This window comes from Spermophilus citellus (assembly GCF_964194105.1).
Source record: "Spermophilus citellus genome assembly, chromosome: 16".
Taxonomy (NCBI): domain Eukaryota; kingdom Metazoa; phylum Chordata; class Mammalia; order Rodentia; family Sciuridae; genus Spermophilus; species Spermophilus citellus.
In genome coordinates, this window is record NC_138196.1 from 85,362,113 (window position 1) to 85,389,880 (window position 27,768).

At 46.4% G+C, this 27,768-nt stretch overlaps 1 protein-coding gene across 1 annotated transcript in view; it reads left to right on the forward strand.

Annotated features, from left to right (window-relative positions):
• CSMD1 (CUB and Sushi multiple domains 1) overlaps window positions 1-27,768 on the forward strand; it is a gene marked incomplete at both ends in the record, with an annotated part of 1,655,719 nt that overhangs the window by 1,324,769 nt on the left and 303,182 nt on the right. Inside the window, 3 exons of the mRNA XM_081269879.1 lie at window positions 4,568-4,706; window positions 7,510-7,697; window positions 18,799-18,987. Of these exons, the coding sequence (XP_081126005.1) occupies window positions 4,568-4,706; window positions 7,510-7,697; window positions 18,799-18,987 (516 nt within the window). The remainder of the gene's footprint in view (window positions 1-4,567; window positions 4,707-7,509; window positions 7,698-18,798; window positions 18,988-27,768) is intronic.

Below are 27,768 nucleotides of genomic sequence, written 5' to 3' on the forward strand. Positions count from 1 at the left end.
CAGGAAGTGTAGCCTCACTTCCCAGAACCAGGCTCTGGCTGGGTGGTGTCCTCTGGAGTGTGCGAGGGAGGGTGTGTCCAGGAAGCCCCAGCTCCCGTTCTCCTGGGCCTCAGCACATCACGTGACCTTGGCCACATGCTCAAGAGGAGTTCTCCTGTGTGTGCATCGGACTGTGTCCGTGCCCCCTGTTGTATTAGGGGAGGGTCCTCTCTCCCATGACGCCCCGTCTACCTTCACTAATTGCACCTACGTGCTCCTGTGCCCACACACCATCAGTGAGTGTGGTGGGAGGGTGAGACACTGATGAGGATCTGGGGCCTGAATTCAATCCGTGACAACACTGTGGTTTTAATTAATGATTTGCTTTCTTTATCAAAGCTCATATGAATAATACCTACTTTTCTTCTTGATATTTCTGGTCTACTTACCTGTAATAAGACCAGAGGAAAAAATGCAAGGAGCAGGACCTCATGGCCCTTCTTTATTGATCATTTAAAAACGTTTGCCTCAGGCCCCTGACCCATCCTCCCTGTCTTACACAATGAACCTTGTCTTAAAATCATCTCTGCTGGATCCCTAAGAAATGCACATGTAAAAACAAAAGTAGCATGCCCCTTTGCTCTCAAGCATTGCCCAGATTTTCAATGAGTTAAAGAGGTGAACTGTGGTAACTGGGGGAGGCTGGCATTTCTTGGCTCTGCACTGAGGAGGTTAAATTGCACCTTCACGGTGTGAATTCATATTGAGTCTTAGCATCTTTCTTGCCTTTTGGCCCATAGTTTATATTTTAGGATTAGTATCATAAAGTAGTTGAGCACGTACGATAAAATATTTGCTGATGAGTGCTTTTTGCAGAACTTTTCTAAACAGTGACAAGTTGGAAACAACTAAATGTCCAACAGCAGGGAGCTGGCTAAGTGGATAGAGACGTGTACCTAGACCAGGGGTTGAGCATCATTAACCAAGGTGACGGGCCAGACAGATCCTGAGTTGTTATCATGGGAAAGACCAGGGGCATGAGCACATGAGTTCACAGGGTTTTGAAAACACAGACACGTGTCAGCATCTCAGGAGAGTGAGACGGAGGCTGCTGGGCACTCACGTGTTAATGGTGGCTGGAAGGTTTTCTTCCTCTTGGGTCCTTCCCTCAGTTGTCTGAGGTCAACCTGTTTCTTTTTAATACGTAACTAGGAAATAAATAGGCCAGCCGAGGGCGGCTCTCCTCCTGCCCTGTTAGGGAAACTTCCCGAGTCCTCACCTCCAAGGGGTCAGAGCCGAGTCCAGCTGTGGGGAGACTGAACTCTCAGAGCCCAGCCAGGGCCAGCCCTTGTCCAGCCTGAGCAACCCTCTGGGTGGCTTGCCACCGTCAGGAGACACTCCAGCTAGGCCCTGTGGTGGCCAGCAAGTGGCTCTGCAGCAGTTGGGAAGATACCCTCCTTCCTTTCCCCTATCTCTTACCTTACACAGCACAGCCAGGGACTTTGCCTAATTCCGCAGAGACTCTAAAATAAACATGATCCCACTGAGTTGGTTAAAAATGTGTGCTAAATATTGTAATTTCTAGTTCAGACTTTCTGCCTCCAGAGGAACAGCATTAGTCGTCAGTGCCAGAGGAGCAATTGTGTCTGCTCTTCTGTGATAACTTTTTACTTATTTATTTTCTTTTAAGGTGCATTTTTTTCCAGTTGTTTATCTAATTTTTTTGTTGGTTGTGGGCAAAGATTAACAATAAGTAATGAGAAAATCAAATTGTGTTGTTGTTGGGCAACATGGAACTCCTCTGGATACTTGAAGAACGTGTGCTTCATACAAATCGTGAGCACCTGTTTCTGTTTGGGTGGCAGCAGCTGCCATAAGGCCTTGCTTTTCTCCACATGATTCCACACACACTTCCAGCCATTGCCATGTTCACTCGTCAATTAAGTCAACCTTCTAAGTGGCCGTGAGGCCTCTGCTGCTGCTTCAACGCTGTGCACACAGGAAGAGGGCGGTTGTCCGCTGAGGTCCGAACCTCCTGTAGCACCATGCTCCCAACAGCCACCCACTAGTGCCCAAGGCTGCACAACATACCACTGTGGTTTGGGTCTGAAATGTCCCAACAGGCTCAGGTGCTGAAGGTGTGGTCCCCAGCTGGTGGCACAGTGGAGGTGATGGGCACTCCAGGAGGTGGGACCTCGTTTTGGAGGAGGTGGGTTCTGGACTCATGACATGGAGGATTTATTTTGTCTCTGGGTCCCTCCTCTCTTTCTCTCTCTCTGCCTCCTGGCTGTCATGAGATGGATACCCTTCACCACCACCGCCTCCCACCACCACAATGTCAAAGTTGAGTTCAGGGGCTCTGGGCACCACCCTGGTGGCACAGTGAAGGGCAAGGAAGCAACACCGCACTTTTATTTTTAAATCTATCTTAATAATTCATTTTAAACATATAATTTTACACGTTATGTTTATAAAATGTTAACAGATGGTGGTTTTGGAGCCTTTATAATTAAGTGGATGTGCACACGTGGCGTGTTCACGCAGGTCACAGGAAAGGTGCCGCAGCTAATCCTGTCTGAACACTGCTCTAGCCACGCAGACCACGGCTGGCTGTGAGGCATGACTGAGTTCATGAGCAAGACTTTGCAGAGAACAGGCTCTTGCCTCGTCCACCATGCTGGCTGTCTGTGACGGTCACCCACAGTGTGCTGTGGGCAGAGGCGTCACCAGCTGCAGGCGGGGCCTGTTCTCGGCACACTGGTGGACAGGGCCCTGTAAGCACAGGGAGTAGCAGGACCTGAGATAAGGGGAGGCAGCACATTAACCTGAGCAGAGCTCTGCGCTCCTCCATTACTAGGAGGAGCCCCCCCAGGTGAAGCTAAGTGAAAACTCCAGCTTCAGTTGGAAAACAGAGAAAGGAAGAGTCCTGGTGGGAGATCTGAAAGTCCCCCCCAGACCCACTCCCTGGGCCCGGCAGGAAGGTGTGCTCTGGCAGCATGGCCACCCAGGTCCCCGCCAGGAGCCTGCTGCTCAGAAGCCACCAGCTTCCACAGCAAGCAGGTCGAGTGCAGAGAGTGCAAGGGCCGCGAGGAACAGCCGCCAACTCGGCTGAAGAGGTGTGCACGATCCTCAGGTCCCAACGGCACACTCGAGGTTCCCGTTCCCCTCCAGCCTCCTTTGTAGAAATCAATTAAATGATCGGCCAAGAATGAACCCTCACAAATTAAAACAAATGCAGACCACTTCACTAACAATGTTCCAGTTGAGGTTCTATAATCAAAACAGAACCCCAAGCACACACCTAACATCCAGAGTCCTCTCTGAATCAACAGCTGTGTATTAAATTCAGAGTTCAGATTCTACACTGCCTGGAAATCCTGGGGGAGAGACCTTCCACTAGAGCAAAGTGGGGCAGCAGAGCCACACCACGGGACACACAGGGCTCACGGCCTGCAGCATGGAGCTCGGTGCCCAGAGTGAAAGATACAGAAAGGAATGCATTAGAATAGATAAACCCAGAGACCTGGGGACTTTGCCGGCACCAGGAATAGACGGACCCTGAGATTCTGCAGAGGGGACCAGGAGAGAAGACAGTAACACACACACGGTTGGGAGCCTCAGGGAAACTGTCCTTAGAGGAATAACTCAGCTCACGTAAGCAATGCCAGCCCCGCAGCGAAGCCAGGTTTGTCGAAAAGCGCCTCGTTTCTCCTGGTGGAGTTCACTGGGGCCTCAAAATCTGGATGAGAGGGAAAGACGTTCTCAGCACTTCAATCCATGTGGTCATTTTCCACCAAAGGACCGCACTCCAAAAAGGATGCGTACGTTTTAAACTACACGTTTTCACATACCTGCTGCCTATGAGTTCACAGGGGAGATGAGCAGTAAAGAGTATTCAAAGCGCGGAAGGCAGTGTGGCCAGGTGGAAGTGTGTTCTTTCCTGCAGTGTTAACCCAGGGGACACTGTTTTCTGAGGACTCTTGTGGGTGACAGGGTATTCACACAGCCCGGGGACACACTTCTTAACCCTCCCTTTTTCTTTTGTAACTATAGACCATTGTCTGCCACTCACTGCTTCAGGATAGGCCCAGCCTAACCCTGTGCTTGTACAGTTCACACTTTTGTTTTTAACATGCACCAACAACTTAATATCCTGCGTGGCAAGTAATTTTAACAAAACAAACACAACCCGACGTATATACATACGAACACACTAGCTCACATGTCTTGGGGTTTTTCATCATTAGATTTAAGGTCATTTAAAAGTTCATCTTCCGTAGATGCTTATTGTATTCCTAATGCATGTAAGATGGCTATGAGTGACTCATGCCAGGAGATTCCTGACAACCATGCAGGTCACTCCCATGTAGATCATCCAAGAAGGAGCACTCTGACTGGTTCTGAGGGCAGATAACCATCCGTGCAAGGCACAGACCTCAGTTTCAATCAACTCAGGGCCTTATTAGCAACCCGTGTTACCTTAATACTTGGAAATACTGAATCCATGCAGCCCCTATTTTGATGGTGATGTGGCTATGGCATGATCTCCCACATTTACTTGACCCTGACCATGTGAATCTTCCTTTAGCCCCGTGCGGTGGACATCTGACAGCCTCAAGTGGGGTCATTTTGCCTCCTGGATGGCCAGGATATTATAAAGACTCTTTGAATTGTGAATGGATCATTGAAGCAAAACCAGGACATTCTATCAAAATAACTTTTGACAGGTAAGATGAGCCTTGTCCTTCATCTGGTCCTGGGACCCATATCTGTTCCGTGTTTTAAGTTAGTGGATCTTAAAACTTTCAAGGTGATAGTTCTTTGGTCCTCCAAAGGGGCTGACCCAACAGGATTAGGCATTACTCCTTCAGTTCTGTTCTTCCTGAGCATCGTCCTCCCAACCCAAGTTAGCTGTGGACAGAGAAGCTTCCTGGGCGACTGTTCCCACCCACCGGGGCTGACCCTGGAGTCCATCCTGGGTGGCTTCCGCCCAGGTGACCCTGGAGCCTGTCCTGAAGCTGGTGCCTGCAGTGGAGTGAGTTCTGCCAGGTTCTTGGTGGCACAGGACACAGCCCCCTGTCCCTCTGGTGCCTTCTCTTCCCTCTGGGGCAGCACAGAAAAGGCCTCTCCAGTTCTGATGTCAGCTGTCAATAACTGGAGACTGTCGAATGTCCAGAGTGAACCTTGGGGCAAATGCAGCAGATGAGATGTCCATCAATTGCCCACGGCAATGCTGTCACTGGAGAACAGTGTGGCTTTGCTCCTTGAGTATGGATTTGATAATATGCAAAAGTAAGCATGCCATTCAGGCTCTATGTGATAAGGTGTTTTCCTGTGTCACTCAACATTGAAATTGATTTGATGATTAAAAATTAAACTGGTTTGAAACAAGCCACAGGCTTTGAAATGCAGGGAAGGACTGTTGTAAAGTTCTGACCTCACACCTCTGAATGGCATCCCACTTAACTCGTACAACCTTATTAACTAGATTGCATTTAGAGTTTTTGCCTCCAGAATATTCTAGTATCTCGACTTCATGAGGTTATTTCCTGTTTTGTTTTCCTAGTAATTTTCTAAGAATTTGATATCAACGTAGGAAATATTTATTGTAGTTGCCATCTTTAGTAATTATTTTTATTCAAAATTGTTGTTTCCACTATTAGGTTGGATGATAACATTCAGTAGATTTTTCCTTAGAAATAGGGAAAAATTTGATTCATCTATTTTGAGAGTGGATTCCTGCAAATAACATTAATCATTTGAAAAGCAGTATCTCAATATATATTCAGTAAATTAAACTTGGCTTCCTATAAATGCTTACACTTTTCGATAGGGTTGCTAAAGCAGAAGGCCAAACCTAAATCATTTGGTAAAGACAGTGATTTCCACTCCTGAAGCGGGAGGCCTTTCCGATTTCCCCAGGGGGACCTACTCAGTGTTATTTCAGTGTGGTATTTTGCCAGCCTCCCCGTGTAAGTACCTAACGTTTCTGATATTTGGAACATCAGTGGTGGTCACCAGAGATGCATTGCCCGGCTCCTTAAGGAGGAGCCACACAGTGCGTGTGGACTTGCTCATTGGCCAGTGGAGTCCCCCTGGGGGGGCAAGTTTGTCCATGTGCTTTGCAGTTCCACGAGGGTGACTTTGTCATGCAATGTGAGTCAGGTTGCTGGGCCATGAGAGTGCTTAGGGGTCTCTGCTCTGAGGTGACTCTAGAAGTCACACAGCAGTCCTGGCTCTTGGGAAGACCAGGAGGAGATAAAAACGTGTGTGTGAACCCCTCAGATGTGATGGCTTCCACTCTTATGCAGATTCCTGGAATTTGAGCTCAAACATCTGAGGAATCATAATCTTTAGATTAAAAGACAAAGTTGGCACCGCCTGCTCCCAAACGCTCCAGCCTGTGAGTCTATTCTGGTCTGGCCATGTGAGGCAGGGTCCTCTAGTTCCTTCTTGTGGAAGGGCAGGTTCCAGGGCATCCACCTCGCTGTGGAGAATATGGATCAGTGTGCATTTTCACTAAGAGAAGTTTGCACTGCTTCATGACAACCAGGGCAGAACCTTTGGCTCCATACCATTTTGGCTAATGTGTGCAGTGCCACCAAGGTAGCTTCCTGTCTCCCTTTTGATTTCCTGTTCATCGACAATCCCAGTGGAGAACAGTGGCACAGGCTTCCGAGGACTCTGGTTCCCGTTACCGAGTGAGTCAGAGGCTTATGACGCCTCAGCTGCTCCCTGAGAGCAAAACCAGACACTTGGAAAGCAGGTTAGCTCTTGGAGGACTAGACGGGCCATTTAGAAAATTACCTCCGTGCCTGGAATGGCACCAGCGTCACGTCTAAGGGGACCCAAGTGGCTGCGACTTTATATAAATGGAACTGTAGCCAGACTCCCTGGAAGCACAAGGAAGTGAAGCATTTGTCGGAAGCTCTTTCAAATCACTAAAGTTATCTTTTGAGTTTGAGAAGTAGTTCAGCTTAGTCCAGCTTCCTGTTAATGCCACTTAAAAAAGCACAGGATTCTGTCCAGGAAAGGTACCTAATGTGGTTGTGTACTTTGAATCCCTTCTTCCTCTAGGAGATCATTTCACTTGAGTGTTCCAAGGTGTCCGTGATGGTGTCAAACAGGGAATTGTGAAAAACACTTTTAAAATGCAAAAGCATTGACAATTATCTGTCTATTCACCTGACATTTCTCTCATGGGGGTTTTGAATCAGAGCTGAATAATGACCTTAATTTTTATCTGTCATGTTACAAGGTAGAGTGTTATGTAAGATGGGGGCAGGTAGAGTGTCCTGTTTCTTCCAGAAAAACACACTCATTCCTACGTGATATGTGTCTCCACATTTGTGTGTGTGTGTGTGTGTGTGTGTATACATAAATGTACAGATAAATACATGTACACATATGATTTTAAATATTTTATTCACGTTGGTATGTGTGGGGTTTTAATTAACGGATGAGGGTGGTAGGAGAGGTCTGTAAGTACCGGAGCCTGAAGGTCTTTCCTGACATGATGCACGTCCACAGGTTCCAGACGGAAGTCAATTACGACACTCTGGAAGTCAGGGACGGGCCCACCAGCTCTTCCCCCCTGATTGGAGAATACCACGGCACCCAGGCCCCCCAGTTCCTCGTCAGCACGGGGAGCTTCCTGTACCTGCTCTTCACCACCGACAGCAGCCGCTCCAGCGTGGGCTTCCTCATCCACTACGAGAGTAAGTGGCCTTCCTGGGGCCCCGGGCAGGTTCTGTCTTCAACGTACAGAGGAGCATCCGCTGGGGTGACCTGTCGGCTCCACCAAGCCTCCTCCCCAGTCTCTACAGAGCACTTGGGGTTTTCTCCTCACACTCCCCCAAATACTTACGGATTGTCCGTTCCGAGGTACAATGATAGAGTACCTCAGTGTGTTGTCACCTCACTGCAGAGGACAATGATACGCTTTTATCATTAGGAAGGTAACTTTGGCCTGAAGCATTCCAGGACATCACAGTAAAACTGCCCACCCAGGCCCCAAGTGGACAGGGCCCCTGTTTCTAGGGCCTGTGTGGCACGTGTGTCTCTGTTCGGACATGCCAGAGCATCTCACTGGGTATGGAGCCTGTGACGAAGGGGCAGGAGGGAGTCCCGCCTGGCCCTGCCACCTGCCCGCCGGTGGCCGAGTGTTTCTGCAATGCTAACAGGACTTCCAGGCAGAAAGGCTTCCTTCTGCTTCTGTTTCCTCTAGTTAAAAATCTGCTCTTGATTTTAGCTTCTGAAATTATGAGATCCACTCATTATATTATTTTGGAGTCACATTTACATAAACATCCTCTGGAATCTAGTTGAGGGGCAGGTGTTCCCTGAGGATGCAATTTCAACAGTAGTGAATATAAAACCCAAGCAGGGGTTCTCTGGACGGGCTCCACGCTCCCCGCCCACGTGGGACAGGAGTGGGGGGACCATGGGCCTGAAGGAGCCACAGTAATTGCAATTTATCTAAAAATAAGTGAGATAAATCTAATGTCATTGCTACTATATAATTTACCTATGTCCATACATAATTTTCTAAATCCATGGATGTTAATCCTTCTGCCTTTTAATCTTCTTTCTCTCTCACCTCCCCTTTCCTTTGCAAATCTCTGTCTGCCCTTATCCAGCACACCTGAACTAATCCCCTGTCATGCACTTTCCTCTGCCTTACCCTCCCACATGAGTGCACCCAAGATACTCAGCTCAATATACAGCTGGGCATGCTTTTGATAAAAAGGAATCATACTATGCTCATATCTCACGGCAAGAAAATCAATGGCTAACAAAGATCAATTTCAAACCTGATACAAAGGTACTGGGTATTTTTCATGTATATATACGTGGATCTAGCGTTCATTTCACTGTACTATTCTTTAAAATTGAAGCACCAGAAAATGCCCCACTTCCCTCTGTTGCACATTCCTGTAAGGTAGCACTTCTTCTGGGGAAATGATCTATGTACACATTGCGATCATCTGAGTTCAGAAAACTCCCAAGCATTGAAGAGCAGAGTATTTCATATTTGCCCCATACCCCGTTTTAGACCAGGGTTACGGCCCTTGTCAGCCTTTGGTGCAGGAAACTTAAGAGGTATTTCCAGACACTAGGGTATTTCCATAACTAGGATAACAAAGTTTTCGCCTTCCCTCTCTCTACATGAGTAGCTGTACAGTATTTTGCCTACTTTGCCACCCTTGTGCTCTAATGGCCACGTGCAGGTAGTAGAAGTGATTTCAAATGCTCATGTAGCTCAGACAAACAAGTTGCTTTTATTTGTTTTGCTTTTCCTGGAACTGAATGGAAGGAAGTGTGCTCACAGGTTTCTATCGGCTTTTCATTCTCACTGATGCAAGAGTAGAACACCGTGGGCTGGCTTAGGAGGCAGCTGGGTCTCGCGGCTGTCTTCACAACCTTGAAAGAACTGCCAGGGTTGGTGTTTTTACTTAAGCTCTGCCTCAGCGAGGTGCACAGGAGGACCTGGAGCTGCCCCTCGGAGCAATGAACTTTGACATTTTTCTTTCTTCACATAATAGAAGAAAACTGTCACCAGGACGGTGCATTGGCAGAGAGTGACATGCGTGTGTCAGAAGGTTCCAGGCTCAGGGATCTGCAAAGCCTCTCCTCCTCAGGTTGGGGGAAAGCAGGAGGTGGCTGTGTCTGCAGAGGCAGTGGCTCCCCCCTGCAGACTGCCTGCGGGGCCCTGCTGGGGGTCCTCCAGAAGGCCCTGGACGACTCCTGTGTGTGCTCTTGGTGAGACATGGACGCTGCATGGGAGTCCCACCACAGAGGTGGCACACTGGGCTCTGACTCACCACCACTCCTAGTATTGACCAACCGTTTGTTTACAGAGAAGCAAGGACATGGACGACCCCATGATCCATGTTTATAAGGAAGGAGTCAGACCTGCTGGGAGGGTCAGGCTGTGTGGCCTGCGGCTCTCAGACAAAGCAGATGATGGCGTCCCAGGACGCACGTGCCAGGCTGCTGCTCCCACTGGTGGCAGAGACTAGGAGCTGCCCTGGAGCCTGGTGCATAAGGTCTGTGGAGGGCAGTCTCTGGGCAGCATTCCCCAGCACCAGCTCTCAGGGGCCTAAATTCTGGGCATGACCATTCAGTGGTGCTGTGGTGCCGGCGGGAGCTCTGGGTGTCCAGTGGAGCCCCGAGGTGGTGAGTGAGGCACGTGGGGTGCCCAGGAGCCCTGTGTCAGCACAGTCCTAGACACACACAACCCGGGGAGGGAGCCTATAGGGGGACGGAGAGGGCAGCAGAGGGAACAGCAGAAGGGAGAAGCCAGGGCAGGAGCAGAGACCCGCGGAGGCTGGAGCGGCCACCCTTGATGTGCAGTCAGGCTCGTCCAGGGCCCGGAGGAAGTGCACCTGGAAGCCAGCACTCGGGCGTGAGAGGACACCTGCCCATCAATGCACTCTTACAAGGACAGCTCCTTTGACCCAGGGATGGCTATGTCGAATCTTCATGCCACTTAAAAATAGCAACGGGACTCATCCCTCCTCAGCCTTTCGGCCTAAGTGGTGACGCTGTGAGCCCTTCTTGTTCATGGTCCCCCTGTGCCTGCGGACCCCTGTATTCTAGCGTACAGACGTCAGTGCTGAAGGAGTCACGTCCCTACGTGCTCAAGGTTAACTTAGGGGTTGGCGGTGTGGCTCAGGGGGAGCGCTTGCTTAGTAGTGTGGGGTATTCAGCACCATCCTCAGCACCACCCAAAAATAAATTAATAAAATAAAGGCACTATGTCCCTCTACAACTCAAACAGTAAGGTTAACATAGTTTATCAGCAGTGCCCAGAGACGGCATGGGCTGCTGTAGGCCCCACTCACCTGGTAGAACCTTCTGGAAGTCCTGGAGGAGGGTGGGAGACCTTCTCTTCAAGGTTCTACTGAGAGCTCACCTGCACTTCTGTCCTGCATGTGCCCAGCCTGAACCACGCCCCCCCCAGTGGTGCCCTTGTGCTCCGTGTGCTTGGAGAGGGTTGCTGCACAGTTTCCTCATGTTTTTCCTCCCTACCCCCATTCGAATCACCCCCTTTATATCAGAGAAGACATTCATCATTTGTTTTTTGGGGATTTTCCAACTTAGCATAATCTGCTCTAATGTTACCCATTTCCCTAAAATGCCACGATATTTTTTAGTGCTGAGTAATATTCAATTGTGAATAAATGCTACATTTTTTCATCTATTAAAGGACCTCAAGGTTGGTTCCACAGTCTAGCTATTGTGAATTGAGCTGCTTTAAACATTGATGTTGCTGTGTCCCTGTAGTATGCTGTTTTTAGGTCCTTTGGGTATAGTCCAAGGAAAGGGATAGCTGGGTCAAACGGTGGTTCCATTCCCAGTTTTCCAAGGAATCTCCATACTGCTTTCCATATTGGCTGCACCAATTTGCAGTCCCACCAGCAGTGTATGAGTGTACCTTTTTCCCCACATTCTCCTCAACACTTATTGTTGATTGTCTTCATAATAGCTGCCATTCTGACTGGAGTGAGATGGCACCTTAGAGTAGTTTTAATTTGCATTTCTCTGATTGCTAGAGATGGTGAGCATTTTTTTGTATATTTGTTGATTGATTGTATATCCTCATCTGAAAAGTGTCTGTTCAGGTCCTTGGCCCATTTGTTGATTGATTTATTATTTTTTTGGTGCTTATCATATTGAGCTCTTTATATACCCTAGAGATTAGAGCTCTATCTGATGTGTGAGGGATAAAACTTTGCTCCCAGGATGTGGGTTCTCTGTTCACCTCACATATTTCTCTTGCTGAGAAGAAACTTTTTAGTTTGAATCCATCCCATTTATTGATTCTTGGTTTTAATTCTTGCACTATAGGAGTCTTATTAAGGAAGTTGGGACCTAGCCCCACATAATGAAGATTAGGGCCTACTTTTTCTTCTATTAGATGCATAGTCTCTGTTAATTCCTAGATCCTTGATCCATTTTGAGTTACCTTTTGTGCATGGTGAGACATAGGGATTCAATTTCATCTTCATATTTCATCTTCATTTCCAGTTTTCCCGGAACCATTTGTTGAAGATGCTGTCCTTTCTCTAGTGCATGCTTTTGGCACCTTTGTCTAATAGAAGGTAGTTGTAATTTTTTTGGTTAGTCTGTGTCCTCCATTCTGTACCATTGGTCTACCAGCCTGTTTTGGTGCCAGTACCATGCTGTTTTTGTTATTATTGCTCTGTAGTATAGTTTAAGGTCTGGTATAGTGTTACCACCAGTTTCACTCTTCTTGCTTAGAATTGCTTTAGCTATTCTGGGTCTCTTATTTTTACAGATGAATTTCATGATTGCTTCTTCTTTTTCTATGAGGAATGCCATTGGGATTTTGATTGGAATTGCATTGAACCTGTATAGTGCTTTTGGTAGTATGGTCATTTTAATAATATTAATTCTGCCTATCCATGAGCAAGGTAGATCTTTCCATCTTCTAAGGTCTTCTTCTATTTCTCTCTTTAGGGTTCTATAGTTTTCATTGTATAGATCTTTCACCTCTTTTGTTAAGTTGATTCCCAAGTATTTTATTTTATTTTATTTTTTTGAGGATATTGTGAATGGGTAGTTTTCCTCATTTCCCTCTCAGAGGATTTGTCACTACTGATATACAGGAATGCCTTTGATTTATGGGTGTTGATTTTATATCCTGCCACTTTGCTGAATTCATTTACTAGTTCTAGAAGTTTCTTGGTAGAGTTTTTTTGGGTCTTCTAAGTATAGAATCATATCATCAGCAAATAGTGCTAGTTTAAGTTATTATTTTCATATAGTTATTCCTTTAATTTCTTTTGTCTGTCTAATTGCTCTGGCCAGTGTTTCAAGAACTATTTTGAATAGAAGTGGTGAGAGATGGGCATTCCTGTCTTGTTCCAGTTTTTAGAGGGAATTCCTTCAATTTTTCTCCATTTAGAATGATGCTGGCCTGAGGCATAGCATAGATAGCTTTTACAATGTTGAGGTAAGTTCCTGTTATCCCTAGTTTTTCTAGTGTTTTCAACATAAAGAGGGGCTGTATTTTGTCAAATGCTTTTTCTGCATCTATCAAGATGATCATATGGTTCTTATCTTTAAGTCTATTGATGTGATGAATTACATTTATTGATTTCCGTATGTTGAACCAACCTTACATCCCGGGATGAATCCCACTTGATCATGGTGCACGATCTTTTTGATGTTTTTGTATCTGATTTGCCAGAATTTTATTGAGGATTTTTGCATCTGTATTCATTAGAGATATTGGTCTGAAGTTTTCTTTCTTTGATATGTCTTTTTCTGGTTTTGGAATCAGGGTGATATTGCCTCATAGAAAGTTTGGAAGTACTCCCTCTTTTTCTATTTCCTGAAATAGATTGAAGAGTATTGGTATTAGTTCTTCTTTAAAGGTCTTGTAAAACTCAGTTGTACATCCGTCCAGTCCTGGGCTTTTCTTGGTTGGTGATATTTTGATGGCTTCTTCTATTTCCTCACTTGATATTGGTCTAAGTTGTTTAAGTTAAGTCTGTGTTAAATCTTCTTGACTCAACCTGGGCAGATCATATGACTTAAGGAATTTATCGATGCCTTCACTATCTTCTATTTTACTAGAGTATAAGGTTTCAAAATAATTTCTAATTATCTTATATATTTCTGTAGTGTTTGTTGTGATATTGCCTTTTTTGTCACATATGCTAATAATTTGAGTTCTCTCTCTCCTTCTCTTTATTAGTGTGGCTAAGGATCTATCAATATTATTTATTTTTTCAAAGAAACAACTTTTAGTTTTGTCCATTTTTTTTCATTGTTTCTTTTGTTTCGATTTCATTGATTTCAGCTCTGATTTTAATTATTTCTTGCCTTCTACTGCATTTGCTGCTGATTTGTTCTTCTTTTTCTAGGGCTTTAAGATGTAGTGTGAGGTCATTTATTTGTTGGGTTTTTCTTCTTTTAAGGAATGAACTCCATGAAATGAATTTTCCTCTTGGTATTGCTTTCATAGTGTCCCAGAGATTTTGATATGTTGTGTTTCTGTGTTTTCATTTACTGCTAAGAATTTTTTAATTTCCTCCTTGATGTCTTCTGTAACCTATTGTTCATTCAGTAGCATATTGTTCATTCTCCATGTGATGTAGGAATTTTTCTTCCTTATTTTATTGTTGATTTCCAATTTCATTCCATTATGATCAGATACAATGCATGGTAATATCTCTACTTCTTTGTATTTGCAAAGAGTTGCCCTGTGACATAGTATATGGTCTATTTTTGAGAAGAATTCATGTGCTGATGAGAAAAAAGTGTATCTGCTTGATGCTGGTTGACATATTCTGTATATGTCAATTAAGTTATTAATTGTGTTATTGAGTTCTATAGTTTCTTTATTCAACTTTTGTTTGGAAGGTCTGTCCAGTTATGAGAGAGATGTGTAAAAATCACCCATGATTATTGTGTTGTGGTCTATTTGACTCTTGAACTTAAGAAGAGTTTGTTTGATGAACATAGATGCACCATTGTTTGGGGCATATATATTAATGATTGTTATGTCTTGTTGGTGAATGGTTCCCTCAAGCAGTATATAGTGTCCTTCTTTATCCCTTTTGGTTAATTTTGGCTTGAAGTCTACTTTATTTGATATGAATATGGAGACCCCTGCTTGCTTCTGCAATCCATGTGAGTGCTATGATTTTTCCCAACCTTTCATCTTCAATTTGTGTATTTCTTTTCCTATCAGATGAGTCTCCTGTAGGCAGCCTATTGTTGGGTCTTTTGATGTAATCCAGTCTACTAGCCTATGTCTTTTGAATGGTGAATTTAAGTCATTAACATTTAGGGTTATTATGGAGATATGGTTTGTATTTACAGCCATATTTGTTTATTTTTGTTATTTAACTTGATTTTTTCCTTTTTGATTAGTTTTTCCTTTACTGTCCTACCTCCAGCTGTTGGTGTTCATTGTTATTTTTCATTTCCTTTTCATGTAATGTTTTGCCAAGGATGTTTTGAAGTGCCAGTTTTCTAGCCACAAATTCTTTTAACTTTTGTTTATCATGGAAGGTTTTTATTTCATCTTTAATCCTGAAGCTTAATTTTGCTGGATACAAGATTCTTGGTTGGAAGACATTATTTTTCAGCATTTGAAATATGTTGTTCCAGGATCTTCTAGCTTTCAGAGACTGTGTTGAAAGATCAGCCATTAACCTAATGGTTTACCCCTAAATGTAATCTGCTTCCTTTCTCTTGTGGCTTTTAACATTCTCTCCTTGTTCTGTATGTTGGGCATCTTCATTATAATGTGTCTTGGTGTGGATCTCTTGTATTTTTGTATGTTTGGCATCCTGTAGGCTTCTAGGATTTGGATTTCTGTTTCATTCTTCATGTCTGGAAAGTTTTCTAAAAGTATTTTATTGAACAGATTGCTCATTCCTTTGGTTTGGACATCCATACCCTCCTCTAACTCTTAAATTTGGCCTCTTTATGCTAGCCCATATTTCTTGGATGTTCTGCTCATGGTTTCTTATCAGTCTTGCTGAGCTGTCTACATTCTTTTTTCAGATGAAATATCTTCATTGTCTGATGTCCTGTCTTCTAAGTGTTCTCTGCTGGTGATACTCTCATTTGAACTTTTAATTTGGTTTATTGCTTCCTTCATTTCCAGGATTTCTGTTTGTTTTTTTTTGCATAACCTCTATCTCCCTGTAGAGTTGGTCTTTTGCTTCTTAGATTTGTTTATGTAATTCCTTGTCAAAGTGATCTTTCATTGTCTGCATTTGCTGTTTAAAGTCTTCCTGGAGTCTCCAGATCCTCTGAACCATGTATATCCTGAAATCTTTACCTGACCTGCAGATGTTATCTCCTCTAATGTTGAGTTAACCTGCATTGTTTCTGGTCCTTTCTTTCCTTGTCTGTTCATGTTGCTCACGTTTCTTTTCAGTTCTGTGTGACAGTTGTGTTGTTGTTTTTCCCCTATAGATTTGTGTTCTTCTTGTAATGTTCCGAGATTTCTCCTTTGTGATGGGAGACAATGAATGTAAACAGTTTCCAATATCAACTATATATCATCTAGGAGCTAGTTTTTGTTATTAATATATTTATAGTTAGTCTCTATGTCTAGAGATGTTGGATTCAATTATAACTTAAAATATATTCATTAGCTTCATAAAAGACATACAGTTTCTGTGGCATATAGAGAACTGAGGGTTGGGCGTAGGACATTATGATGTGAGGGTAAGGGGTTAATATACCTTAGCTACCTTGGAGGAGAACTCTCATGAAGGGGTTATTAGCAGGAGAGTCGACAGGAGGTATTTTGGGGTAGTTAAGTACATGGGAGGACAATAAGAAGCAAACACCTATTTGCATTTAGTAAATTATACCTAGTAGAAATAGTAACACGTGGGAGGTTGAGAGAGGAAAAGAAGGAGGAAGAAAAGTAAAAAGAAAAGCAGAAAAAAGGGGGAAAGAGAGAGAAAGGAATGGAAAAAGACAGAGGAAAAGAGAGAAGAAAAAGATAGAAGGAAAGGAGGAAAAAACTGCACTCCTGGAATTCTGTTCCCTTCTCTTCCAGTAGGGGGCGCTGTGCATTCCAGGCTGAGTCCCCGCCCGGTGAGGTGGCTCTCCCCCCCCCCACGGCCGGGTGCCTCTCCAACCCGGGTCTCTGTCCCCCACCCCTCTCCTGCCCGCCAGGCCCCACTTGATGGATCTCTTGTCCGCGGCCCTGGGCTCACTCTGGGCACGCGGCGCCCTGGCCGCCCGGCTCCTGATCCACTGAGGCTCTCTCTGTGTCGGGTGGTCACCGCGTGGTCACAGCCTGGAGGGGGGTGTTCTGTCTTGTTCCCTCTGAGGGCCACGCCCGCCGGGAGCTGGCAGGAAGGTTCCGGGTCATCGCCGCTGTTCAGACGCGGTTCCGCACGGGCGTCCAGTGAGGTGCAGGGAGCTGGGCCGCTGTGTCCCCACGCTGTGTCCAGAATTCGGTCCTCGGTCCGGTGCCCTGTGGTGGCGCGGGTGGCAGTCTGACCCGCTGCCGCCCTGCGTCTCCGGGCTGCCCCGACTCGGCGGGGCTCAACCTCTGCGCCTCTGCGGGGGCTTCCTCCCGACAGACCGCTGTTCGGAATCCTGCCCCTGCTCCATGAAGCGTCAGTTCCTCCAGGAGAGCCCCTGAGAGGGAAAAGGTCCACCACTCACTCAGAGTCCCGCCAGCGAGGGCTCTCTACCCGCCATCTTGGAGTCGGCGTTTCCTGGTTTAATTTGCCTCTTTCCCTCCATCATTCCACCCACCAGCACAACCACCCCTTGAGGACACCTAACCACGAGAGCACTTACCACAGTGCTGGCCACGGGGGTCGGGCACACAGCCGGCAGAGGGCCAGGTCGTGTCCAGACCACCCTCGGGATTGATAACTCGCTAGAAGAACTCAAAGAACCTGGAGTCTAGAGACTCAGCATCCTATTTATGACAGGAAAAGGAGATAAAGCAGAAGGAGCCAGTAGGAAGGACACAGGGTAAAACTTGGGGGTCCAAACCAGAGCCGGCTGGAGCACGGCCTGCTGCCGACCCAGGATTCCCAAGCTCTGCGTCCAGAGCTCTTACCGGGCCCTGTGCCATGGTGTGGCCGATGTCACTGCCCTGTGGGTGGACTTAGTCTCCAGTGGCTCTTCCCTGGAATCGCGCTGTGCTCAGAGCCCACCTAGCGAGACCAGCACACTGCCCCCTGCACACCCCGAGGCCTGGGAGCAGCAGCAGTAACTGGGCCTTCCTGCTGGCGGATTCCTCCCCGCAGCTGAGTCGCGCTGAGCCACTGCGTGTCCCACTGCCCCCTGGGTGACAGTTCACTATACCAACAGGAGTTATTACCCTCATCACTTATTACTTAAAAAATCACCCAGAATTAGCATTCAGTAGTAGGCTTAGGAGGCAAGGCTATTCATAAGCCACACCCCTCAAACTCTGTTAAAATGTAGGTATTAAAAATAGTGTCCCAGGACCATGGGGAACTTAACCATCTGAACATTGGAACTATTTTAATATTTTTTTTACTAATATTTCAGATCATGGTTTGTGTTCCCAACGTTACCAAGGGTGACATATGGCAGCAGCAAGCCTATTTTTGGCATTTGGGAACATTGTAATGCTATTCTTTTTTCCCCCCTAACTTTCATCATGATTTAAAATATGTACTATTCTAGAAGGCAAGAAATGTGAAATGGAATAAAGACATTCTTTGGAGACTGGATCTAGTTACTAGGTGAAGCACTCATCTTTGCACATATTTTAGTATGGGCTAATCGGAGCCATCTCAAAAGTGGCTTGACTTCAGTGCAGATTTTGAAATTGTGTGATTTGTGGAATGCATTTTTGGAAAATCAACTCCAGTATAGTTTTAGATTCATCCTAAGTATCCATCCCTGTGTGTGTGCACAGATAGGAAAGTTACAGTGTGACTGCCACGACCTCATGACATAGATCATGAAAGTAAGGCGATGGGTGGAGGGAGAATACTGGCCTTCATTTAGCAGTTCATTGATTTTCCAATGAAGGAAAGTAAAATTCAGAGGTTAATGAATTATTCAAAGTTGTACCATTTAGATATCTTCTGGTAAATAGCATACCAATATGAATCTCTCTAATTTGAAAAACAGAGTCATGTATTTGAAAAACCTTGTTTTTACATTAATGGATTGTTGGATTCTTGGTAATCAGCTTGGTAATGGGTCACTTAGCTGCATGCTTTCTCCTGCTGACTATGTCTGAGAGCATGCTGCGTTTCCACAGCTCACACACTTTCTCAGCTAACCTCCCATGGTGATGTGTCTCTGTGCCTCCAGGTGTGACCCTCGAGACGGACTCTTGCCTGGACCCAGGCATCCCTGTGAATGGCCGACGGCATGGCAGGGACTTTGGCATCCGGTCCACTGTGACCTTCAGCTGTGACCCAGGGTACACACTGAGCGACGAGGAGCCCCTGGTCTGCGAGCAGAACCATCAGTGGAATCATGCCTTGCCCAGCTGCGATGGTAGGTGGCCTGCGCTGGCCAGGGCTGGGCGGCAGGAAGAGCCAGTGTGGCTGTCTGGGTGCTCGGTGGGTGTGCATTCCGTGGGGAGTCACAGCCAGCTGGCTGAGGGGTGGCTTAAAGTGACACACACCTGGCTTGCCTACCACATTTTCTGTTGGAGGTAGAACATCTGGTTAGAAATGAAGACTGGAGAATGACTGCTGTCCTTCAGCAGTGGCTCCGAGCATTGAAAGTAGGAAGGGTTCTTATCCACAGTTTGTTAGAAAGCACCTATTCTGAGTGGCAGCAGGAGCACTACAGTCAGTTGACGCATCCCAGACAGTCACACATGATTTTTCTCTAACTCGGATCCAGGCAAGGTACTTGTCCACATCCACATAGATTGTTCTGGCTCCCACTGACCCTCACCCTCTGCCCAGCAGGGGCACTGGGACCCCACCCCTTGTGAGACCCTCAGGCTCCCTGTGCTATTGACAACCCCTTTCTCAAAATCTTAAGAACAAATAGCAATCTTGATTATCAGGTCACTATAGGGGTCAACCACATACTAAAATATATTACTTGTGATCATTTGCAAATATGCTTTGGGCATTTTATCTTTAGTCATGAATATAACCCTATTATAGTGTTGTTTCTAAAGATGAATGTGTGTATGAAGATGAAATATATAGATTGGAATTCTATGTACATGCTATAGACATATATTTCCATTTTCTGCATTTTATAGACTGAAGGGTCTTTTTTTTCAAACAGTAAAGAAGATATGCATTCATTAAACACCTTAACTTCTTGGAGATAATGCTTGCAAATAACAGGGTTTAAGGAAGAACAAGGTGTAACTGCAGAACATTTAAAATTCTTGACCTTTTACCAAAGTACTAACACAATAATTGGCACCTGCAAAGTGCAGGTGGACACTGTGAGTGGCCTAAGGCTGTCTCTGGAAGTAAAGCACATGAAACCAGCAGAGGGAATGAGGAGAAGTCATGGGAGAGACCATGATGTGCACATACCACTTCTGCTCTTCATGACCTGGAAGGACATTTTAATGAGAAAACAGCTGATACCATTTTCTTTTCCTATTGTGTTATAATTCTACTATCATCTAAATGTAATATCAATTGCATTTGCCTCAGAAAGATGTTGAAGTCAAATGTTATAAACCAAGATGCAAATTGAAAGCAGAAGGAGAGATCATTTCAGACCTGCTAGAATATCTGTAGTAAAGAGACCAGCATAGCAAGTGCTGGAGAGGACAAGGGAGCTCAGGGAGCAGGTGGCCAGCACAGCCCTGGGCCAGGAGCAGGCAGGCGCCTCACGGATTAAAGATGGAGCTGCGTGGCATCCAGCAAGCCCACCTGCATCCAGAGCCAAAGGAAGGAAGTCGGTGCCCAGAAGAGACCCCTGCGTTCCTACTGCTGCACGTCCTCAGCAGCAGGTGTGGCGTCACGGAGTGTCCACCAGCAGATGAGTGGACGGAGACACTGAGGCACAGGCACTCCACAGGATGCCACTCAACCCTATGAGTGAAAACCTGTCATTTGCTGTAGTCACATGACTGGAGGAAGTGAGCCAGGAGCAGAAAGACGAGTGCCCCACCATATCATTTATGTGCAGGCCTGACACGTGGGTCTCCCAGAAGTACTGAGCGGAAGAGTGTGGACTGGGGGCTGGGGAGTGGAGAGCAGTGGAGAACCCTGGTCAGTGGGCGCAAGTCGCAAGTGGACAGCAGGAATAGTTCAGGTTCTGAGGCCCAGAGGATGGCTGGAGTGCTACATTACAAGTTTCAAAGTAACCACCTGGTGGATTTAGAATGTTCCTATCCCAGGGAAATGATGAATGTTTGAGGTGATGTATATGCTAAATAGCTTGATTGGATCATTACACAATGTGTACATGTGTCAGAACTTCACAATGTGCCCCATAAACATGTGAATCAATGAAAAACAAAAATAGTTAAATTTTGTAAACCCTGAGTTTGTCATATAGAGTATACAAAATATTTGTCATATTTTATGGTTCTAGATTAAAAATAATTAGAACCCAAACCCTCCACCCTTGTTCTTCTTGTGTTACTGAATTTGAATTGAGATGGTTTATCAAGTTGCTTGTGTAAAGTTTGCTGTAAGTCAGTCAATCCTGTGAGCAGTTTATGTTCACAGTGAGTGCAGGCACACAAGGCTTGTTGGGTGATACTGTGCAGTTGCCGTAGCTCTTTCTTTTCTTCATTTTGCACTACAGATGAAAATGGAATTTGGAAATGCACACACAGAGCTGCTGCCTTTCCTTACATTTTCTTTTGAACAAGTGGTAACACAGGGCTTCCCAGCCGTTGGAACTGCAGAACCTTCAGTCATACCTGACGAGATTGGAAAGTCGAAGACCTCTGCTTCTATGGTGATGAACGAGGCCGTCTTTAAACCTAGGATTGCCGGCAGATTGTCTAGGCTCGGGCTGTGACAGGGCTCAGTGGTGGAGTGCTGCCTAGCTAGGCAAGGACAAGATCCCAGGATCAACCCCCCGAACAGGAAAAATATTATCTAGGTTCATGAATTGAAATGAAAGCTCATGTAGACACATGAGAGGCTTCGTCTGACCCTTTCGGGATCAGTAATTTCAATTTTGAAATGAATTTTTCTCAACAGGCATCGGTGTTGCACATTCCTGTGCATTAAAATACAAAAAGCCCCATGAATTCTTGATTCAATGTTGGAAATAATGATTTTTTTTTTCTAACATTTCAGCATTGGATCAGGAGTATTATCTGCTTCTGCCCCACAGGCAGCCTAGAACACAGAAATTACCTATTCCTGGTCTCACCCTCCGGTTGCCCCAGCAAAATGGCGTAGTGAGCGGCTTCCTCACCTGAGCCACTCTTTGCCATGCTCTGTGCAAGGATGCACTCAGCCTTCACCACTGCTGCTAATGCTGTGCCAACCTTTCAGCCTCGCGGGCGTTCCTGACGCCCTGGTCTTCTGTATGCAGGTTCCCAAACTCTAGTACTGTTGCACACTCTCTCCTTTGTGTTTACAACTTGCCTGCCTGCATGCCGGTTCTCCATCAGACACCCACTATGCTCTTTACAGCCTGGTTTATGCTTTACACATAAGAATTGAGGCGGAATAATTTATGGAAAATCCAACTGGAGCTGATGTTCCAGCAAGGAGTGAATTTTCCCAAAGTGCCTAAAATGTAAAGAGGCACACTTCCATCTATCGAAGACTTTAGCCAGTGCCTTGGGAGGTGACAGGATGGAGGGAGGGGCCAATAATGATGGATGACAGGAACTGCAGCATCTGTGGGAGCTCTGTGGGCCTGACGTGGAGGATCATCAGGAACCCCAGCCCCTGGAATGAACAGCAGCAGAAACCACAGCAGACTGTGCACCACAGGGAGGTCACTGAGTGGACCTGCACTCCTATGGCCTTCCACCTTCCCACCAACATTCTAGCACTTGCTCAACTCACCATTCCTGAGTGGACATCAGTATGGACATGAAGCTGCCCACTCTCTACTGTCTCTTTGCTATTCATCCAGTCCAGCCACCTCATCCTCCTTTGAGTTTTGAAAGCAACTTAATATTCTTATTTTCAGAATAATTCATGTCTACTTAGTTTATTTTAAAGTGCATTTTCCCCTTCCCCACTGGAACATAAATTTTGGGATAATAAGAACTTTTCTATCTTACTCATTTTGTATGTCCAAGAGCACAAAAGAGTGTTTGGAAAGGAGTTGTGCGTTCCTCAGTAAATGGTTTTGAATGGGGGACCAGGTGGAGGCCCAGGTTCAAGTAGAGGCCAAAGCTGAACTTGAACGTGGAAGGAAGATTACTTCAGCTCTTCCCATCACCTCTTCTCCTGTCCTCACTTTTGTGAATCTTAGTCTTATATCCAAAGGATTCCTGAGAGGCTGGATCTGGGACCTTAGTGGGTCGGTAATACAGACAGAGAGCTACAACTCAAGAGATCACAGCCATAAGGAAAGCAGAAGTAAAGTGTCTCTGCCTTTCATAACTACTCAGAGAAGACTCTGCAGTGAGTGAAGAACCATTTGTGGAATTCAAGTTGTGTGTGGCTAAACTGGTGGCTCCACGGGGGACCTTGCATGTCTTTCCATGCATACCACCCAGACCCATCTGGGCATTAAAATGTAAGCCAAGTAGCTCATTTTATTCCCTCTTCTCCTCTCTTTGATTTTAGATGAGAAGATCAATTTACTCTCTGCACATTAAATTTCCTTTCCCTAAAAAAAAATTGAAGACTATACGCGGAGCTATTTTTACTCAGATCTTCGTAATGTGTGACTTGGACTGTGTTGTAGCTTCACCTGTGTGAGTCAAGATAAGCATCGCGGCTGCCTTGCCTGTGGTTCTGTCTGTGGTCTGTCTTGGGGGCTGTGATGTCTGGGTTCTGTCTGTGTCAATAAATCAGCTTGAGCTGAAGTGTTCTCACTCAGGCTTTCCCGGGACATGCTCCATTTTCCTTAATGATATTAGGACACAGGATGAAATAAAGATTTATGGATTGTATAACTTTTAAATGTAGCTCGGCATGAATTAATTTATCAGCTTATGTAGCATATACAGATTTTCAGGTACAGATTCCTAGCAACATTTGATATATGCTGTCAATTTTATATAAAGTGTTTTTAATTCTTTATGCTTAAATTCTTCATAAAAAATGAGAAGCTAATGTACTCATTCATACCCATCCAGTCAGACAGTGACAGTTACCACGTGTGGCTTCAGCTCCACTCTTCTGGGTTTCTTCCTGACACACCAGCTACATGTTCAGTGTCCTCTGTGGACACTGGCAGTTTCACTGAGATGCTGACACTGGGTTTAGTCTTCCTGAATATGTCCACATTCATTGTGTTGGTCCCATGCAATCTTGCTGTCCCTCCTGTGCCTTGGTAAATCCTCTTAGTGTCAGCCTTCCATATGGTGTCTCCATCTTAGGTCTGCCTTCCACATGGAGTCTAGCAGGCCTCGAGCTCCATGGGTCCATCTTACCTTCCACATGGAGTCTAGTAGGTCTCTATCTTCATGGGTCCACCTCACCTTCCACATGGAGTCTAGCAGGTCTCTATCTCCATGGGTCCACCTCACCTTCCACATGGAGTCTAGCAGGCCTCTATCTTCATGGATCCACCTCACCTTCCACATGGAGTCTAGCAGGTCTCTATCTCCATGGATCCATCTCACCTTCCACATGGAGTCTAGCAGGTCTCTATCTCCATGGATCCATCTCACCTTCCACATGGAGTCTAGCAGGTCTCTATCTCCATGGATCCATCTCACCTTCCACATGGAGTCTAGCAGGTCTCTATCTCCATGGATCCATCTCACCTTCCACATGGAGTCTAGCAGGTCTCTATCTCCATGGATCCATCTCACCTTCCACATGGAGTCTAGCAGGTCTCTATCTCCATGGATCCATCTCACCTTCCACCTGGAGTCTAGCAGGTCTCTATCTCCATGGATCCATCTCACCTTCCACATGGAGTCTAGTAGGTCTCTATCTCACCTTCCACCTGGAGTCTAGCAGGTCTCTATCTCCATGGATCCATCTCACCTTCCACATGGAGTCTAGCAGGCCCCTCTCTGTATGGATCCATCTCACCTTCCACATGGAGTCTAGCAGGTCTCTATCTCCATGGATCCATCTCACCTTCCACATGGAGTCTAGCAGGCCCCTCTCTGTATGGATCCATCTCACCTTCCACATGGAGTCTAGTATGTCTCTATCTCCATGGATCCATCTCACCTTCCACATGGAGTCTAGCAGGTCTCTATCTCCATGGATCCATCTCACCTTCCACATGGAGTCTAGTAGGTCTCTATCTCCATGGATCCATCTCACCTTCCACATGGAGTCTAGCAGGTCTCTATCTCCATGGATCCATCTCACCTTCCACATGGAGTCTAGCAGGTCTCTATCTCCATGGATCCATCTCACCTTCCACATGGAGTCTAGTAGGTCTCTATCTCCATGGGTCCACCTCACCTTCCACATGGAGTCTAGCAGGCCTCTATCTTCATGGATCCACCTCACCTTCCACATGGAGTCTGTCAGGCATGCAGCTTCCTGCAGTCATCTCAGGTCAGCCTTCCACATGGAGTCTAGCAGGCCTCTATCTCCATGGGTCCACCTCACCTTCCACATGGAGTCTGTCAGGCATGCAGCTTCCTGCAGTCATCTCAGGTCAGCCTTCCACATGGAGTCTAGCAGGCCTCTATCTCCATGGGTCCACCTCACCTTCCACATGGAGTCTGTCAGGCATGCAGCTTCCTGCAGTCATCTCAGGTCAGCCTTCCACATGGAGTCTAGTAGGCCTCTATCTCCATGGGTCCATCTCACCTTCCACATGGAGTCTAGTATGTCTCTATCTCCATGGATCCATCTCACCTTCCACATGGAGTCTAGCAGGCGCCTCTCCGTATGGATCCATCTCACCTTCCACATGGAGTCTAGTAGGTCTCTATCTCACCTTCCACCTGGAGTCTAGCAGGTCTCTATCTCCATGGATCCATCTCACCTTCCACATGGAGTCTAGCAGGCCCCTCTCTGTATGGATCCATCTCACCTTCCACATGGAGTCTAGTAGGTCTCTATCTCACCTTCCACCTGGAGTCTAGCAGGTCTCTATCTCCATGGATCCATCTCACCTTCCACATGGAGTCTAGCAGGTCTCTATCTCCATGGATCCATCTCACCTTCCACATGGAGTCTAGCAGGCCCCTCTCTGTATGGATCCATCTCACCTTCCACATGGAGTCTAGCAGGTCTCTATCTCCATGGATCCATCTCACCTTCCACATGGAGTCTAGCAGGCCCCTCTCTGTATGGATCCATCTCACCTTCCACATGGAGTCTAGTATGTCTCTATCTCCATGGATCCATCTCACCTTCCACATGGAGTCTAGCAGGTCTCTATCTCCATGGATCCATCTCACCTTCCACATGGAGTCTAGTAGGTCTCTATCTCCATGGATCCATCTCACCTTCCACATGGAGTCTAGCAGGTCTCTATCTCCATGGATCCATCTCACCTTCCACCTGGAGTCTAGCAGGTCTCTATCTCCATGGATCCATCTCACCTTCCACATGGAGTCTAGTAGGTCTCTATCTCCATGGGTCCACCTCACCTTCCACATGGAGTCTAGCAGGCCTCTATCTTCATGGATCCACCTCACCTTCCACATGAAGTCTGTCAGGCATGCAGCTTCCTGCAGTCATCTCAGGTCAGCCTTCCACATGGAGTCTAGCAGGCCTCTATCTCCATGGGTCCACCTCACCTTCCACATGGAGTCTGTCAGGCATGCAGCTTCCTGCAGTCATCTCAGGTCAGCCTTCCACATGGAGTCTAGCAGGCCTCTATCTCCATGGGTCCACCTCACCTTCCACATGGAGTCTGTCAGGCATGCAGCTTCCTGCAGTCATCTCAGGTCAGCCTTCCACATGGAGTCTAGTAGGCCTCTATCTCCATGGGTCCATCTCACCTTCCACATGGAGTCTAGTATGTCTCTATCTCCATGGATCCATCTCACCTTCCACATGGAGTCTAGCAGGCGCCTCTCCGTATGGATCCATCTCACCTTCCACATGGAGTCTAGTAGGTCTCTATCTCACCTTCCACCTGGAGTCTAGCAGGTCTCTATCTCCATGGATCCATCTCACCTTCCACATGGAGTCTAGCAGGCCCCTCTCTGTATGGATCCATCTCACCTTCCACATGGAGTCTAGTAGGTCTCTATCTCCATGGGTCCACCTCACCTTCCACCTGGAGTCTAGTAGGTCTCTATCTCCATGGATCCATCTCACCTTCCACATGGAGTCTAGCAGGCCCCTCTCTGTATGGATCCATCTCACCTTCCACATGGAGTCTAGTAGGTCTCTATCTCCATGGGTCCACCTCACCTTCCACCTGGAGTCTAGCAGGTCTCTATCTCCCTGGGTCCATCTCACCTTCCACATGGAGTCTAGTAGGTCTCTATCTTCATGGATCCACCTCACCTTCCACATGGAGTCTGTCAGGCATGCAGCTTCCTGCAGTCATCTCAGGTCAGCCTTCCACATGGAGTCTAGCAGGCCTCTATCTCCATGGGTCCATCTCACCTTCCACATGGAGTCTAGCAGGCGCCTCTCCGTATGGATCCATCTCACCTTCCACATGGAGTCTAGTAGGTCTCTATCTCACCTTCCACCTGGAGTCTAGCAGGTCTCTATCTCCATGGATCCATCTCACCTTCCACATGGAGTCTAGCAGGCCCCTCTCTGTATGGATCCATCTCACCTTCCACATGGAGTCCAGTAGGTCTCTATCTCCATGGGTCCACCTCACCTTCCACCTGGAGTCTAGTAGGTCTCTATCTCCATGGATCCATCTCACCTTCCACATGGAGTCTAGTAGGTCTCTATCTTCATGGGTCCATCTCACCTTCTACATGGAGTCTAGTATGTCTCTATCTCCATGGATCCATCTCACCTTCCACATGGAGTCTAGTATGTCTCTATCTCCATGGATCCATCTCACCTTCCACATGGAGTCTAGTATGTCTCTATCTCCATGGATCCACCTCACCTTCTACATGGAGTCTAGTAGGTCTCTATCTCCATGGATCCATCTCACCTTCCACATGGAGTCTAGTATGTCTCTATCTCCATGGATCCACCTCACCTTCTACATGGAGTCTAGTAGGTCTCTATCTCCATGGATCCATCTCACCTTCCACATGGAGTCTAGCAGGTCTCTATCTCCATGGATCCATCTCACCTTCCA